This window comes from Amborella trichopoda, chromosome 10 (assembly GCF_054954075.1).
Source record: "Amborella trichopoda isolate Santa Cruz 75 chromosome 10, AtrichopodaSantaCruz75HAP2 v2.0, whole genome shotgun sequence".
NCBI lineage: Eukaryota > Viridiplantae > Streptophyta > Magnoliopsida > Amborellales > Amborellaceae > Amborella > Amborella trichopoda.
The window spans coordinates 45,093,803-45,107,911 of NC_142345.1; the positions used below are offsets into that span (position 1 = coordinate 45,093,803).

General features: G+C 35.7%; 1 protein-coding gene across 11 annotated transcripts; it reads left to right on the forward strand.

Moving 5' to 3' along the window:
* Positions 1-907: 907 nt before the first annotated feature.
* On the forward strand, positions 908-11,424 carry LOC18447428 (translation elongation factor Ts (EF-Ts)). 11 transcript variants are annotated; one of them, XR_016042364.1, is made up of 11 exons: positions 966-1,068; positions 3,994-4,137; positions 4,966-5,289; positions 5,395-5,567; positions 6,425-6,508; positions 7,737-7,911; positions 8,014-8,198; positions 8,859-9,022; positions 10,211-10,336; positions 10,933-11,018; positions 11,367-11,424. XR_016042364.1 is itself a non-coding variant. In XM_088849330.1 (10 exons), exons 3-10 carry the CDS (start codon positions 4,989-4,991, stop codon positions 11,410-11,412), a joined length of 1,176 nt encoding a protein of 391 aa, XP_088705456.1. In that variant the 5' UTR covers positions 934-1,068; positions 3,994-4,056; positions 4,966-4,988; the 3' UTR covers positions 11,413-11,424. The 11 variants fall into 11 exon arrangements, 9 of the variants coding, with proteins under 9 accessions (XP_006857587.1, XP_020531252.1, XP_088705456.1 ...); XR_016042363.1 differs by lacking the exon at positions 3,994-4,137 and having other exon boundaries at positions 911-1,068; XM_088849330.1 differs by lacking the exon at positions 8,859-9,022 and having other exon boundaries at positions 934-1,068; positions 3,994-4,056.
* The last annotated feature ends 2,685 nt before the right edge of the window (positions 11,425-14,109 follow it).

Below are 14,109 nucleotides of genomic sequence, written 5' to 3' on the forward strand. Positions count from 1 at the left end.
CAAACTAAATTGCAAATAATTTTTATTCGTTTCGCAAATTTTTGGGACTTTCAAATGAAGGCGATCCACATTTTCTTGCCAAAAAAAAGAAGAAAAAAGGGATTAGGTATATTTCAACACGCATATGCAGAGCTTCCATGTACCATATTGGCGTGATGATCGATACTCAGTACGAGCTTTGATTTGGTTAGTCTAGGTTCTAAGACATGAGAGGGAGAGATGGCCACCTCCCGCTTCTTAGATAATCCGTTGAGAGAGAGTATGGTCAGCAAGTATCTGTTTAAAACATCTTTTTTTCAAAAAATTTCTTATTTTCCAAAATACGTTTAGAACTCTGAGTTTGTTTTTTTTAAAGGTCTTCAAAAAATCATTTTTTTTTTTATTGTCTTTTTTCCAAAAGACTTTTAAAAAGAACTTCTTCCCTAGGATTTTATTTATTCATTAATTTAATATAATTGAATTTCGGTTTAAAGATAAATACATTAAACAGTGGGAACAAATTAAGAATATTGATTTAACAAAGTATTTTATATGGAAAATTGTTTCATGCTAACTGGACCACATTTCGACGTATGCGGTCTAACAAATGTAAAGCATGTATTTTAAAGATGGATGCAAGTCGGTATTTTATCTAAAAACAATAAAAATTAATGGTTCAAATGTTTTATAATTAGAATTATTATTTTTAGTTTTGAAAATTTATTTATTTTTTCATTTTTATGATTTTCATGTAAGAGAATACATATACTTAAAAATTAAATCTTAAAATCTATCTCGAAAATAGATTTATCAAGAGGCCCGCATTACGTGGGGTTGGCCGTATAAAAACCGGGTCCATCCAATGGGGGTTTTTTATTTATTTTTAATTTTTTTTAAAATAATCGTTTACCTTGGTTTCACCGTTCTTGTCGGTTGCGTGCTCTCGGGAAATCTACGATATGTTCGGTGATAGAGCAACCAAAGTCAGCGCGAGACTTCTCTCCAACAAAAACCATTGTGCTCACTTCTCTCTGCTACTGTGCGCCGTTGCTCTCCGCCCGCATTCTCTCTCTCACGCCAGGACCACAGGTACTCTTCCTCCTTGGATGTTTTAGGTCAAATCTCTCTCCCTATTGTTATGGTCTTTGTCCTGCACGCTCTCTTCCTCATCCCACACGCCACACCCTCTTTCTCTCTATCTTTCTCATCCCAAATGCCATACGCTCATATCTCTCTTTCCCTCAATCTAGTGTTCTGTCTTTTTTTCCCCCTATTTCTCTCCTCATTTGTAGGCCCATAAATTCTATCAAACCAGAGGAGGAGGAGAAAATCCCATAAAAAATCGAAGAAAAGACACACTGGTTCAATATGTGGTTTTGATTAGAGACCTCATTGATTCATGGCTTCTTGGTAGTGTAGTAACTCTGGGTTGCCACGCCTCTGTTTTAGCCATATAGTGTTCAGAGACGACCCATTAACCAGTCCATATTGTGGCCCTGATATTTGATCATATGCATAAGGCCTCTCTCTATAACATTTCCCATCTTTGACATACGCACTCTCTCTATAATCCTTCTCTTAATGTCTCTCTCTATAACAGGTTCGCCGAGCTCTGTGAAAGGTTTATGATTTCTGTGATATGGTTTCTCAAGTAGTGTGATTTATTATGAATATCAGTGGCTAGTTCAAAGTACTTGATTGTGGTGAAGTTATTAGTGTTTTTGGCATTAAATTTGAATTTTTTTGGAGAATTTTAGGGTTCTAAGATTTATGATAAGTTTTATGAATTTGTCTAATTTGTGCCCGCAAGAAAAAAAAACTGTTTTTGTTGCTTATTGGGAGTAATCCGATAATTTATCATTGAGTGTTTTTGTACATTATCAAAATTGAGTCCAAATGTTTGTTGATGATACACAGAATAGAGCTTCAATCACCTTCTAATCTTTGATATATTAACTCTTAATTCAATCACCTTCTAATCTTTGATATTGGTTTCTTTGGGATGCAAGAACGGGACAGTGATAGAGAAAATTTGTGAACTATCAACAAGGAAAGAATAGAAAAAATGGTAGTGCATTTTCCTTATGTTTTGTGGAATAAATAAGTAGTATAACTTTGGATATTTAGTAAAATGAAAATTTGAGCTGGGCCTCATGCCCCAATTGTGACCTCCATCTACAAAAAAGATAAATGGTCTCTTTATAGACAATTTTTTTTTTTCTTTTTGAGTTTGGGAGAAAAATTAAGTATTTGCATCGGTATTCAGCTTAGCGGTAGACATTTTAGTTTGGGCAAAGAAGGTCAAGGATTTAGATCCTTCAAGGGGACGGTGGAAAAAAAGAAGAAGAGGCACATATGACTTACCCTTTTTTAAGAAGTGGATAATTAGACCTTTATTTATTTATTTATTTTAAGAATCAGATTTAGGCTCGAGTTGCTAGTACATTAGTAATGTTTAATTTCAAGTTCGATTCCTGCCAATAAGTTACCCCAAAAAAATTGAGTGTTTGTCATTTTATAACTGAAAATCTTTGTGATGGCCTGAAAATTTATTTTTATATCCAACTATAATATTTAAAGCTTCAAAAATAGTGTCGATTGAGCAGATTTACAACTACTGAAAATCTTGAAAATTGACGGCCTAGAAAATGTATTACAAGATGCACTATTTTGAAGGCTTGAAATTTGTTTTTTCTCATGTCCAAACATCTTGAGGTCGAGATGATCAATTTGAGAATTTTTGGGCATCAAAACAACCTCTTCTAGTGAGTTTTGGACGTGCCCCTTAGTTTGAGTGTTTAGGGCCCCACGCCCTCACCCTTATATAAACTTTTTTCCTTTTGTAATTCGATAAAAGATGGGCTTCAATGTGTAAATTGGAATTGCAAATGCATAAAATTGCAAAATTTTGAGAACAGTGATAGTTTGTCATTTAAAGGAAGTGAATGGTGTAGTTTAATTTAAACAAGGAAATAAGGGGTGGTTTGTCATCCTTCCTCGTAAGTCTCAGAGCTTAGGTTACAAGTTCTAAAGCGCCAAGTTCCAAAAACTCGCACGTTCCCCCTCTCTATTTGTTTTTTCACGAATAACCAGGTAAGTATATATTCTTCTTTTGTTGCATCAACTTGAGTCATATCATTGCTTCATTTTGCACCATTTTTTACTAATAGATCTTGAGTTCCTCATTAAGAATTTTCTCTGCAAATTAGGTTACTTTTTTTCTGCTTTTGCCTAAGCTTGTCACCAAGCTCACTGTTGATTGAAGTTTTGATCTCTTGTCTGAGTTTTAGTGCTTTAGTGCTAAATTTTTCATGTTGTTTTTATTTGGTTGCTATCAAGAACTTCTCGATGTTAGTTCATGGAGCTTGACTCATTTATCTGGTTGGGTTCATCATTTATACCTTGTCTGGGCATTTTGGTCATTTATACGATTTTCATTGAAATTATCCTCCATTTGGCTATTTTCTTTGTGCTTGAGTGCTTATTCGAGCAATTTAGTATTTGTTTCATTTCATGTGTCACAATTTCTCTTCTTAGAAACTTTAATTGAGTTGTAAGCAGCATTTTTAAAACTCGGCTGGGTCCGGGTGACTCTTCTGAGCCCAACGCGCCCTTAAATACCTTTAGGAAAATAAAACAGCATTTTTAAAACTCGGCTGGGTCCGAGTAACTCTTCTGAGCCCAACTCGCCCTTAAATACCTTTAGGAAAATAAAAAATTTGGTATTGTAGTTAAAAAACACTGATAAACGATTTAGAAAAATGTTTCTAAATGATTTTGATGTTTTTTTATGATGATTTATGACACTTTTCCTATCATATGCTTTAATTTTTTTTATTTTTCTGAAATCAAGGTAGTTATCATATTTTTCAATAATTCATCTTCTATATACTTCTTTTCATCTTTTGTGGAGTTTTAGTGATCTTTAGTATTTAGTTTGTTCTGATTTTTAATTAATTTTAACAAATATTTATATTTTCTTTGGATTGTTGTGCCCATTTTGTGCTTGTGCAGGATGTGGCCACGTCTGCTTGGATTTTGCCAAGTAACTCAGCTTGGGTTAGGGCCGAGTCTGAGGTGTGAGCCAAGTTATAGAACCTTGGTTTTAGAGTAAAGAAAAGGAAATTTCATTAAATTTCGTCAATTATGGCTATTATGGTGGGTTCTCTTAATATTAAATTGCATTTTGGTTTTCACATGTTTCATTTATTTTTGTAATTTTGTTTTATTTTATTTTGTTTATCATCCATTTTTTTGGACAAAGGAAGGCAAGGCGTTCTATTGTTTTGACGTTTTGGGAGAAAACTTCTTTTCATCTTTTTTGAATAGTTATAATGAATATGGATAATATGTAGAGCAATTTTTTAGCAAAATTTTCTTCTATAAGTGAAAAAATGTGGGAAATTATGGGACAAAATAAGTGTTATATACTATGTTTTACACGATAATGCAATAAATATGTATTGTCATCGATGTAAACTTTTAAACTTGTAATAATATTAGATCTCAATCACTAGTTATTCTACGCAAGAAAGAGAAAATTTTAAATATTTCAAGAACATTCTGCATACATAACATTAACTCAAACTTAAGTATTGTTACCATAAAAGAAAGTAGACTTGAATCTTGTAAAATTTTTCTGTTTATAAAAAATGTGCTATGAAATAATGAATACTACATTGTTATTTATATATTATCTAGTATACTGTATCATGGAAAATGCACTGTGTATTAAATCATGCTAATGAATGAGTATTATGTGAACACATGAATCAAATGATTATTTTGTTCACTTGTTGAAGGCATATTGTATACACATATTAACCACAAACTTGAACTTCTCTATTCGTGCATGTGTGTGTGTGTGTGTGTCTGTGTTTTCATGCGCATGCACGTGTGCGTGTGTGATCATGCTTGCATTTACTTTCTTCGGAACTAACTTACTCAGTTGATGTCTCATTGGACTCATCTTCTGGTATTAACCAGGCTAGCATTTTTGCATTTGGCAAATGGCTTTTTCTAGAAGTGTTAAACGTCCCATAGAGTGTCTTTTGAAGCAACATTCCTATTCTTCATGGGCCTATGGATACCATGGACATCAACTACCAGAAGTTAGAGATAAAAGTTATAGAAGTCTCTTCTGTCATGGTGACTTTCAAGGCTCTTATGGAGTCCCCATACTGGTGCGAAGATTCAGTGTTGAAGTTTCAGCTTCAGAGCAAATGAATCTTATCAAACAATTGAGGGAAAGGACTAGCGCACCTATAAAAGCCGTAAAATCTGCTCTTGTTGACTGCAAGTGGGACATTGGTGAGATCTTGTTTTGTTTATGTGGATCTCGTCTTCTTACCTTTGATTTATGCTTTTTACACATTCTTTTGTTCTCTTTTTCAAGTTGCTGTTTGTGAAATGTAGAGGCTGCACAAAAGGATTTGAGGAAAAGAGGGATTGTTCTTGCATCTAAGAACGCTTTAAGGACTGCTACTGAAGGTTTACTTGCTCTAGTCCAGGATGAAAAGAAGGCGGTTGTTATTGAGCTTAACTGTGAAACTGACTTTGTTGCTAGGAATGAAATATTTCGATACTTGGTAAGTAAATATATATATTTTTAATTGTTCTTAAGCAGGGTTGTTTTTCTCTATGTACAATTTACCCTCTCTTTCTCTCTCTTGTGTGTGTGGTTTGGGGGTTGAAGGGAGAAGGGTTTGGCATGGCATATTTTCAATGATTGAGAAGGGTTTTGCATAGCATAATTTCAATGTTTTGTGAGCTGGGGTTTTAACTAGTATAAGTTTGAAATTTCTTATCAATATATCTTTTTCGTTACGTATCCATTCGGGATAATTTAGGTGTGGCACCAATAGGAAATAAGATGAGAAAGAGTCGACTTAGGTAGGCTGGCCATGTGTAGGGCCGACCAAGTATAACATCTATTAGGAGGTGCGGGTTAATTCATTGGAAGGACTACAAAATGCAAGGGGTAGGCCCAAAAGGATGTGGTTGGAAGTAGTCCGAAACGATATGTGGACTTATGGCCTCCCTGAGGGTATGACATTTAATAGAGTAGAATGGCGGACCAACATTTGTGTAGCCGACCCCAATTAATTGGGAAAAGGTTATGATGATGATGATTTCTTTTTGGTTAAAGGGGATGTGACTGTAAAAGGCTAGGGTAGCCATCGCCAGAGAGCGGGTTCTAGTCTTGAGAGCGGCCACTTTGTGCATAAGCCAAAGGTTAGGACGTTTTCCAGCCCACCCCTCCTGGGACCCTGCGTAAGCGGGACCAGCACCGGGTTACGGCCTTTTTTTTTTTTACGTCTTATCAATTTCGTTTCTCATAGATTGCTAGTTGCAAGTCTTTTACAAATTATGAGTAAATTTCTGCAAGTTCTATGTTGTTTATGGTGCAAACAGCCTGATATTCTGATTAGGCAAACAATTGTAGGCACTGTCTTTGGCAAAAAAGGCCTTGTCAGTTGAAGGTGCTACTTCATCAGTTTTTCTTCCAATTGGACCAGAGATCTTAGAGGTGAGACATTTATTTTTCCTTTATTTTTTGAATGTTAACTTGGGACATCGTGAGAATAGACCTCTAGATGTCATGTTGCCGCACCTACCATCTTGGCCACCTCTGCCTAGAGCCCGGTTGTCTTTTTCTCACATTTCTATGCAAGACATATTTCACCTTTACAGCGGTCTTCATTGAAAGAAATATCGATTAATTTTCTCATGCATTTAGGAATGAGGGAATTTTTCTGCACTCCAATGAGGTGATTTTTTTTTCTCATGGAAGGTGTTGTCTAATGCTTATGAATGGTATTGTATCTACGCTTATGGATGGTAGGGTACTGTTGTGAAATGCTTAATTGTTGTCAATAAAGTGGTCCTTAATTTTGTCCACACTTCAAGATTTAACATCATCCAAGCTTTGAGAATGAAATGCTCCCAGTTGGACCATTCAGACTGGGCTCCAGTACACACAGTCCCATCCTAACTTTATTTTCTGAGAATATGGTTAGAAGCATATATTCTTATCCTTATAGAATTAAGTGGAGAAGCTTTTTACACGAGAAGTGGGCAAAATTACTCCGTTCTGTTGATACTTGTTTATTGAATCGAGCACCTGACTTGTGGGTCTTTGCAATACTCAGTGTTTCAAAAAGCGCTAGGCAGGTCCTAGGCAGTCGGGGGGGGGGGCTTCCAGGCAGGCGCCCAAAACCTGAGTGGCCCAATAGAAATATTTTTTTTTTGGGTTTTCTCTCTTTAAAATAGCCTCTAATGGGTTTTAGGTTTCAAATGAACCTAAAACCCACAATTTTACCTCTTTAGTATTAAAAAAATGATCCAAAAATACCCTCAAGGAGCCGCAGTTCCGCCCATGGGTGGGGCGCAAGCCCTGGGCGGCCGCCTAGGCAGGTTCAGGTGGGCGTCCAAGAAAATCCGCCTAGGCGCTGGGTGGTCCACTTTTTGAAACAATGGCAATACTTATACAAATTATACAATTCAAGTATTCTCAAAAGGGGAAAAAAAAGAAAAGAAAAGAAAAAAGAGTGGGCAAAAATAACAATTTGTTTTGGAAGTATTTATGAAGTACCTTATCTTTTTGTTTTAAGACCTTTCTCTCTGTCATAAAAAAGGATGGCTGAATTGGTATTCTACTCTTCAACTGAATAATTCTTTTTATATGCTTTGTAGTTTTTACATTCCTTTTCTTCATTGCCAGGATTTGTAATACATTTACTATCTTTGGGTTTAAGGACATGAAAATATCTCTGGATCATCCAAAATTTAATGGGGTGACAACAGTAAAGAGTGCAATTACTGAGGTTTCTGCAATGGTGGGGGAAAATGTGAAGCTTAGAAGAGGTTGGGCTTTGTCAAGGTCTTCACATGGTGTTGTCTCTTCATACCTCCATACCAGTCCCCAACCAGGTAACCTTATTCTGAAGTAACTTTAGACATTTTCTGAATGATATACGTTCTTGTGCTTCAGAGGATATTGGTTCTGATAGGATGTAAGGTTTCACCATTCAGGCTTAGGTCGTATTGCTGGAGTTTTAACACTCGAAGCCGAAGATCCCAATGTTGCATTGGATGCTCTTCAACGAGTTGGTTCCCCACTGGCTATGCATATTGTTGCATCAAAGCCTCTTTTCTTATCGAAGGACCTTGTTCCATCAGAAGCATTAGAAAATGAAAGAGACATCTTGAAAACTCAGGTTTGTTAATCATACCTTGTTTCCAAATTGCAATTCACCAAATATGTGATACCTTTGTATGGATTATGGAACAATGTTCATATCAGCCAAGTATTCTGCGCACTGTGGAATACCTCATATTTTTGTTGTTGTTGGAGATAGAGAGCTTTTAATTCCTGTCTGTTCTCCTTTTGAGCAGCCCATTCTATGAAATATTGTTTGAAGAATGATCAGGTAGAACCAGATTTACCAAAACTATGGTAAGACTGCCCTAACAATATCCAATTGATGTGATCCAAGTGGTAGGTCCTACAACCTCTCCAGTGCTATCTGTTGATTTGATGGTGATTGGGCTGGTATCTTTTGTATCCTGGTAGAAGTGGTTCTATATGATTGTTTTTCTTACTGTATACTCTAGAACACATTGTCCATACGTCTCACTAGTCCTGCTTACATGCTTCCTGTTAGTTTTTATGATTTGTAGGTCCTAGTGATAGAAAGAAGCATGGTTCTCATGCTGATTACTCTCTTCTCTAGGAGGTCTGGAGTCATTATAGTGATGGTGTTCTCGTGATCTTGTAGGTCCTAGTAATATAAAGAAGCAGGTGTTCCTATTCTGATCATCAGCTCTTCTCTAATAGGCCTGGAATTATTGTAGTGATGATGTTCTCATGCATGCAGGTGGCAGTCATAGGTTTATATTGCAAAACATGCATCACGATCCTTCCCCCTGGCTGTCTTCCTAGCTTGAGATCCGCAAGGGGGTCTAAGTAGGAAGTTCATGCAGAAGTTATTCTTGTTCCAGCTATATCGAACAATTGCCTGGTCTTTTGCTGAGGCTTTTGGTAGTTTTCTTACTATTAATCACGTTATTGTCTATGTCACATGGTTTTTTCTACTTGGGTGCCATACCTGTGCTGGACCTGTATAAACAAGTATACCCAAAAAGATTCTTCTGGATTCTTCTTGTTGCTTGCTAACCATTGACTACATTTTAGATTCTGGATCTTTTTTCTTTTGTCCTGACTGGACATGAATTTTACAATGAAAGTACATGTGGGTCAGCAAGGTGTATATTTTTTGGCTACTCATCATGAAATGATATATTGGAAAGCAGTTTTGTATTTAATTGGCTCATCATAATACCATCCTGTTTCAGAATCTTGCTATTTATGTTCCGAGGAATCTGATGCCTTGTTCCCGTATCTGGCACTGACATTTACCAGTATCCATGCAACATGAATTATTGTATTATAGTGGATAAACCAATATGGATGGACATCATTGGAAAAGGGAAGTGGAATATGGGTCTTTAACTAGAATCCCTGATGATAAAGGATAAAAATGCCTTTCCACTTTTTAGTCAAAAAGTGGATTGTTTTGTTGGAGGATGCTTGTATGGATTGTGAGTTAAATTGTAACCATTTTAGATAATTTCAGCTTTCCCCGGCATCCCGCCTCTGCTGAAGTTTCTGAAAAAGAAAATGTAAATAAGGAAACATACGAGGAACCAGGAAAATAGAAAAGTTTAATTTACCAGAACAATTGAAGTTCATCAATACCTTTTCTTGAATTTATTCTTTGTATGTCTGAAAGATTTGCACATGATAGTTTTTTTTTGGCAGATCAATGTGGAAAGGGTCGTCTATCTATGGTAGGAATGAAATTCAAGACGTCATATTGTGATACCACTACCTATGCCTTGAGTCCATTCTTAAACATGATGATGGTGCTTTGTTGAGCAATTTGTATGATTGATGAGATTTCATTATGACATGTTTGAATGTTAGAATGCTGATTGTTGTGTTTAGTGATTCATAGAATGTAATGATATTAACATACCTGGCCAGGTTAAAATTATGCACGCTTGTTTACAGTGTTATTGGTTTCCTTGAATTAGTTGCCACTGAAATTTCGTTATAATTGTGTATTAATTATGTTTCACTCTTTGTAATGTCCATTTTCTAAAAACGTTTTGAGTCATTGCATATATGTACGCTACAAATTCTCAACCTTTATCTTTGTTGGAGCAGGCAGCAAATTCAGGAAAACCTCAGGCCGCTATAGAGAAAATGGTGGAAGGACGTTTGAAGAAGTATTTTGAGGATGTTGTATTTTTGGAGCAAAAGTTTGTTATGAATGACAATATCAACATCAAGGTGTGCAAGGAGTCATTTTCAGTTACTTTTAATTACCCCCAAAAATTATTAATTATTGCTTGCCTGTTTGTGTCCACTATGTTTACTCTTTTTGAAATTTTTATCTTGACCTCTCTCTCTCTCCCCACAAACATGCCTGCCCACCATGAACGTATGCCTCTCTCTCTCTCTCTCCCCACGAATGTATGTTGAATCTCTCTCTCTCTCTCTCTCTCTCTCTCTCTCTCCACGAACGTATGCTTGCCCACCATGATAAAGCTTGTGGCCTCTGCTTCTATGGATGTCTTCATTCTCCAGTTTGGGGCTGCTAGGAATGGATTAGGTGTTTGGGATCTCCTTTGTATCCCTATTTTCCTTTAACAACTGATATTTCTTAATCATCATTTAAGGTGAACTAACAAGAAAGAAAAATAAAAAGAGGGAAAAGAGCAATTGTTGTATATCATATATATCTTACTTCATTTATAAGCTATAATCTTTATTGTTTGGCTTTATTAGCAATAGTTTTATATCACATATATGTTACTTCATTTAGAAGCTTTAATCTTCGTTATTATTTGGCTTTATTAAACGACTTTACCGACTTATGCTTGCAGTCAGTGCTAAATGATCTATCAAAGGAAGTGGGTTCATCTGTGAAGATTGGGAACTTCTTCAGGATGGAAGTTGGAGGAGCTCAAAGGTACAATTTAGATTCCTCTAGTTTGTTTCATTATCTCTTGATTTCCTAAAGATACTATAGTTGTTAGCCTAGATATGGTATTGCAATGAACGGGTTATTATTCTAAGCCCTCCTTCCTTTCTCTCTCTCTCTCTCTCTCTCTCCCTCCTCCCCCACCCCCACCCCCACCCCCCCTCTTCCTCTTTTCAATGTGGAACTTCACTTCTATGGATGGGACCAAAGTAATCACACTTATATATTTAGTCTGGAGTAGTTTTTATGCATAATGCGTACCATATTTTAGTAGTTAAGAAGGCAAATAGATTCATGCATGACTTATACTACAATTCTCTATTTCTTTTCCTACAGATCAGAACCCTCTACCTCCCCTGAAACTGCAGCTCAAGCAGCATGAGCCTTACTTGCCATAACCCTGGTCAAAGGCATGATTTTTCCGTTGATTCACTCATAAAATTCGAGCATGCGAGCTTCTTTTGCAACCTATAAGAGAGAATAAATAGGATGCATGTATTTTCGCTCATTTTTATGGGTGTAAATTAATTGCATTGCCTTGAGGAATAATGTACAATTGAGAGTCAGGTATTTGTGTCGAGTTCTGCTGGTTTTGTTCTAGCAATTTTTGTCGCTCTTTTAAGTGGTTTAGAGGATTTCTTATATGTGCTTCTTTGACACCATTGGTGACTGGTTCGAAGGTATGTCTTAGAGAGAACTTCGAAGATAAACAATCTGCTTTTCCTTTACAATTAAATACGCTTTGGTAAAAAGCAATTTTCTCCTAAAAAAGGGAGTTTAATGGCAAATACGAAGGTATGTCTCAGAGAGAACTTCGAAGATAAACAATCAGCTTTTCCTTTACAATTAATTATGCTTTGGTAAAAAGCAATTTTCTCCTAAAAAAGGGGGTTTAATGGCAAATAGAAAGGAATTTCTGATTATTAATTCGTGTATTATTTTATTTTGATTAGTATGTTTCGTGATCAACTATCAGCGGAAACTTTTTCGAAATGTATATAATAAGATGATTCACTTTTGGTACTGTCATTATTCACTATTAGATGTGAAATCAAGTGGTTGGGGTTGTGCAATTGATTGGTACAAAGTCCAAGAAAAACATTTTTTGAACTATGATGCAGTTTAAGTTGTTAGATTTCACATCTAATGGTTAAAAGTGATTGTAACTCCATTGTTCTATTGTGCTAAAAGTGATTGTAACCCCATTGTGCCAAAAGTGAATGGGCTCCCAACTTTTCATACATGGAACCGCTTACTTTGCCATTGTATACATAGATTTGTTATGTTTATATATACTGTATTTGGATGTTCTATTCTTTGGATTTCCTTGGATTGTGTTTTATGTTGGATGGGACATGTAAACTCGCCTCGGCATCTGCCTGAGGCTGAGTAACTTGGCTGAGTCGTACTTGGACCGAGCTATTGAAACAGCTATGAATAAAAAAAAGTGCATGTCCAGGCTGACGCCTCATTACATCATTTACATCTTATCCTCATAAAGAGGTTTGAAAAGATGCATTCTTACCATGAACAACCAATATATAGAGGGAAAGTTTATATAGAGCCTACCTCAAAACTTTTACTAGAAGACGTTGTTTTGACATCCAAATCTTATCAAATTGATCATCTCCGTATCAAGATGCATGGACATGAGAAACAATCGGATTTCATGTTTTGAAAATAGTGCATCTTGTAACGTATTTTTGGACGGTCGATTTTCAAGTTTTCATAGATCTGCATGATCTATACTATTTGAAGCTATAAATTTGATAACTAAAGATGAAAATATAATTTAAGGCTCTCACAAAACTTTATAGTATTGAAACCATATTTTTCGACACTATTTAAAGGTGGGCTCTAATTTGATTGTTTATAGCTTCGGCTCTATTCAAACCGCGAACATATATAAATGGGAAAGTATATAATGGGACCATTTACCTTTTGTACAAGGTGGTCACAATTGATCTTGACCGTTGGATATGAAATTGGGTGGCTGCATTTATTTTATTGATCAAGTAAAGAAATTTTCTAGAACTTCTATCGGATTTCACATCAAATGGTTGTAAGTAATTGTGACTTTCTTGTATATAAGGTAAATGATCTCATTGTATACAATTCTTATATAAATTATTCAGAATTAGTAAAAAATTTAGCTCCCACATAAGCACCAATAAACAAATTAAAGAGAAACAGTCCTCCCACATGAACACCAAAAAATAAGTTAGACAGAGCAATGAATGCTTGAGCCTGTTCAAACAAGAAACATAGTAACTACCAAAGAACCAAATATTTAGAGTTCGATAAGAAGTTCACAAGAAATGTTTGATCATCCCGTAAAATGAGTAGGGGATGCATTAGTGAGAAGAATAAAATCAATATGGAATAGAGTATCTTGGAAATAAAAATTTCGGAGTATTTTGACACCATTGGTGACAGTGCTCCTGCTGCCAAAACCTTGAATGCAACATCCGCAACATCAGATCTTCAATTGCAAAGCTATGCATATCTGAGTTGAAGGCCACATCTCAAAATTTAACTTCCCATGATTTATACTGCAAAACCAATTGTATCTACTTAGATCTAATTACTCCATAAAGTACAACCTGATACTAAATAGCATATCCTCAAATTACTGTCGCACAACTGTTGAGCATTTAGATATAACCAACCAGCCACTATTCTCATTCATCGCGAAGACTTTGTTTTCTTTATTTTTTTCATCACAGAAATGTTCAATTAACTAGAAGGGAAAAAAATCCACAGCATGCAAAGGACAAGCATAACAGGAAAAAATATGCCAACAAGATCAGAGAATTTTTTCAAGGTGGCCCATGTTCTTATGCCCAAAGAATTTAGCAGATTGATTTCCTTAAACAATTAATATCGAGGAAGGTGCGGAACATAGGCAATTTATTAGAAAACAACTGAAACACATTATGTTAATCCCTCTTTTGGGAAGGAAAAGCAAAAAACGAATACACTTAAAATGGATACAGTCATAAAGATTAACTTCTTTGTAACCCAACAACAGGCAATAGGCAGATGGGTTTGGTATGAAATGATTAGCTTCCATTTAGAA

Excerpts from the sequence above, each read along its gene's own strand:
- LOC18447428 (XM_006857525.4), top strand. The coding sequence starts at position 4,989 with ATGGCTTTTTCTAGAAGTGTTAAACGTCCCATAGAGTGTCTTTTGAAG. Across the intron at positions 5,290-5,394 it reads TGACTGCAAGTGGGACATTG|AGGCTGCACAAAAGGATTTG; the intron begins GTGAGATCTTGT and ends TGTGAAATGTAG. Across the intron at positions 10,337-10,932 it reads ATGACAATATCAACATCAAG|TCAGTGCTAAATGATCTATC; the intron begins GTGTGCAAGGAG and ends TTATGCTTGCAG.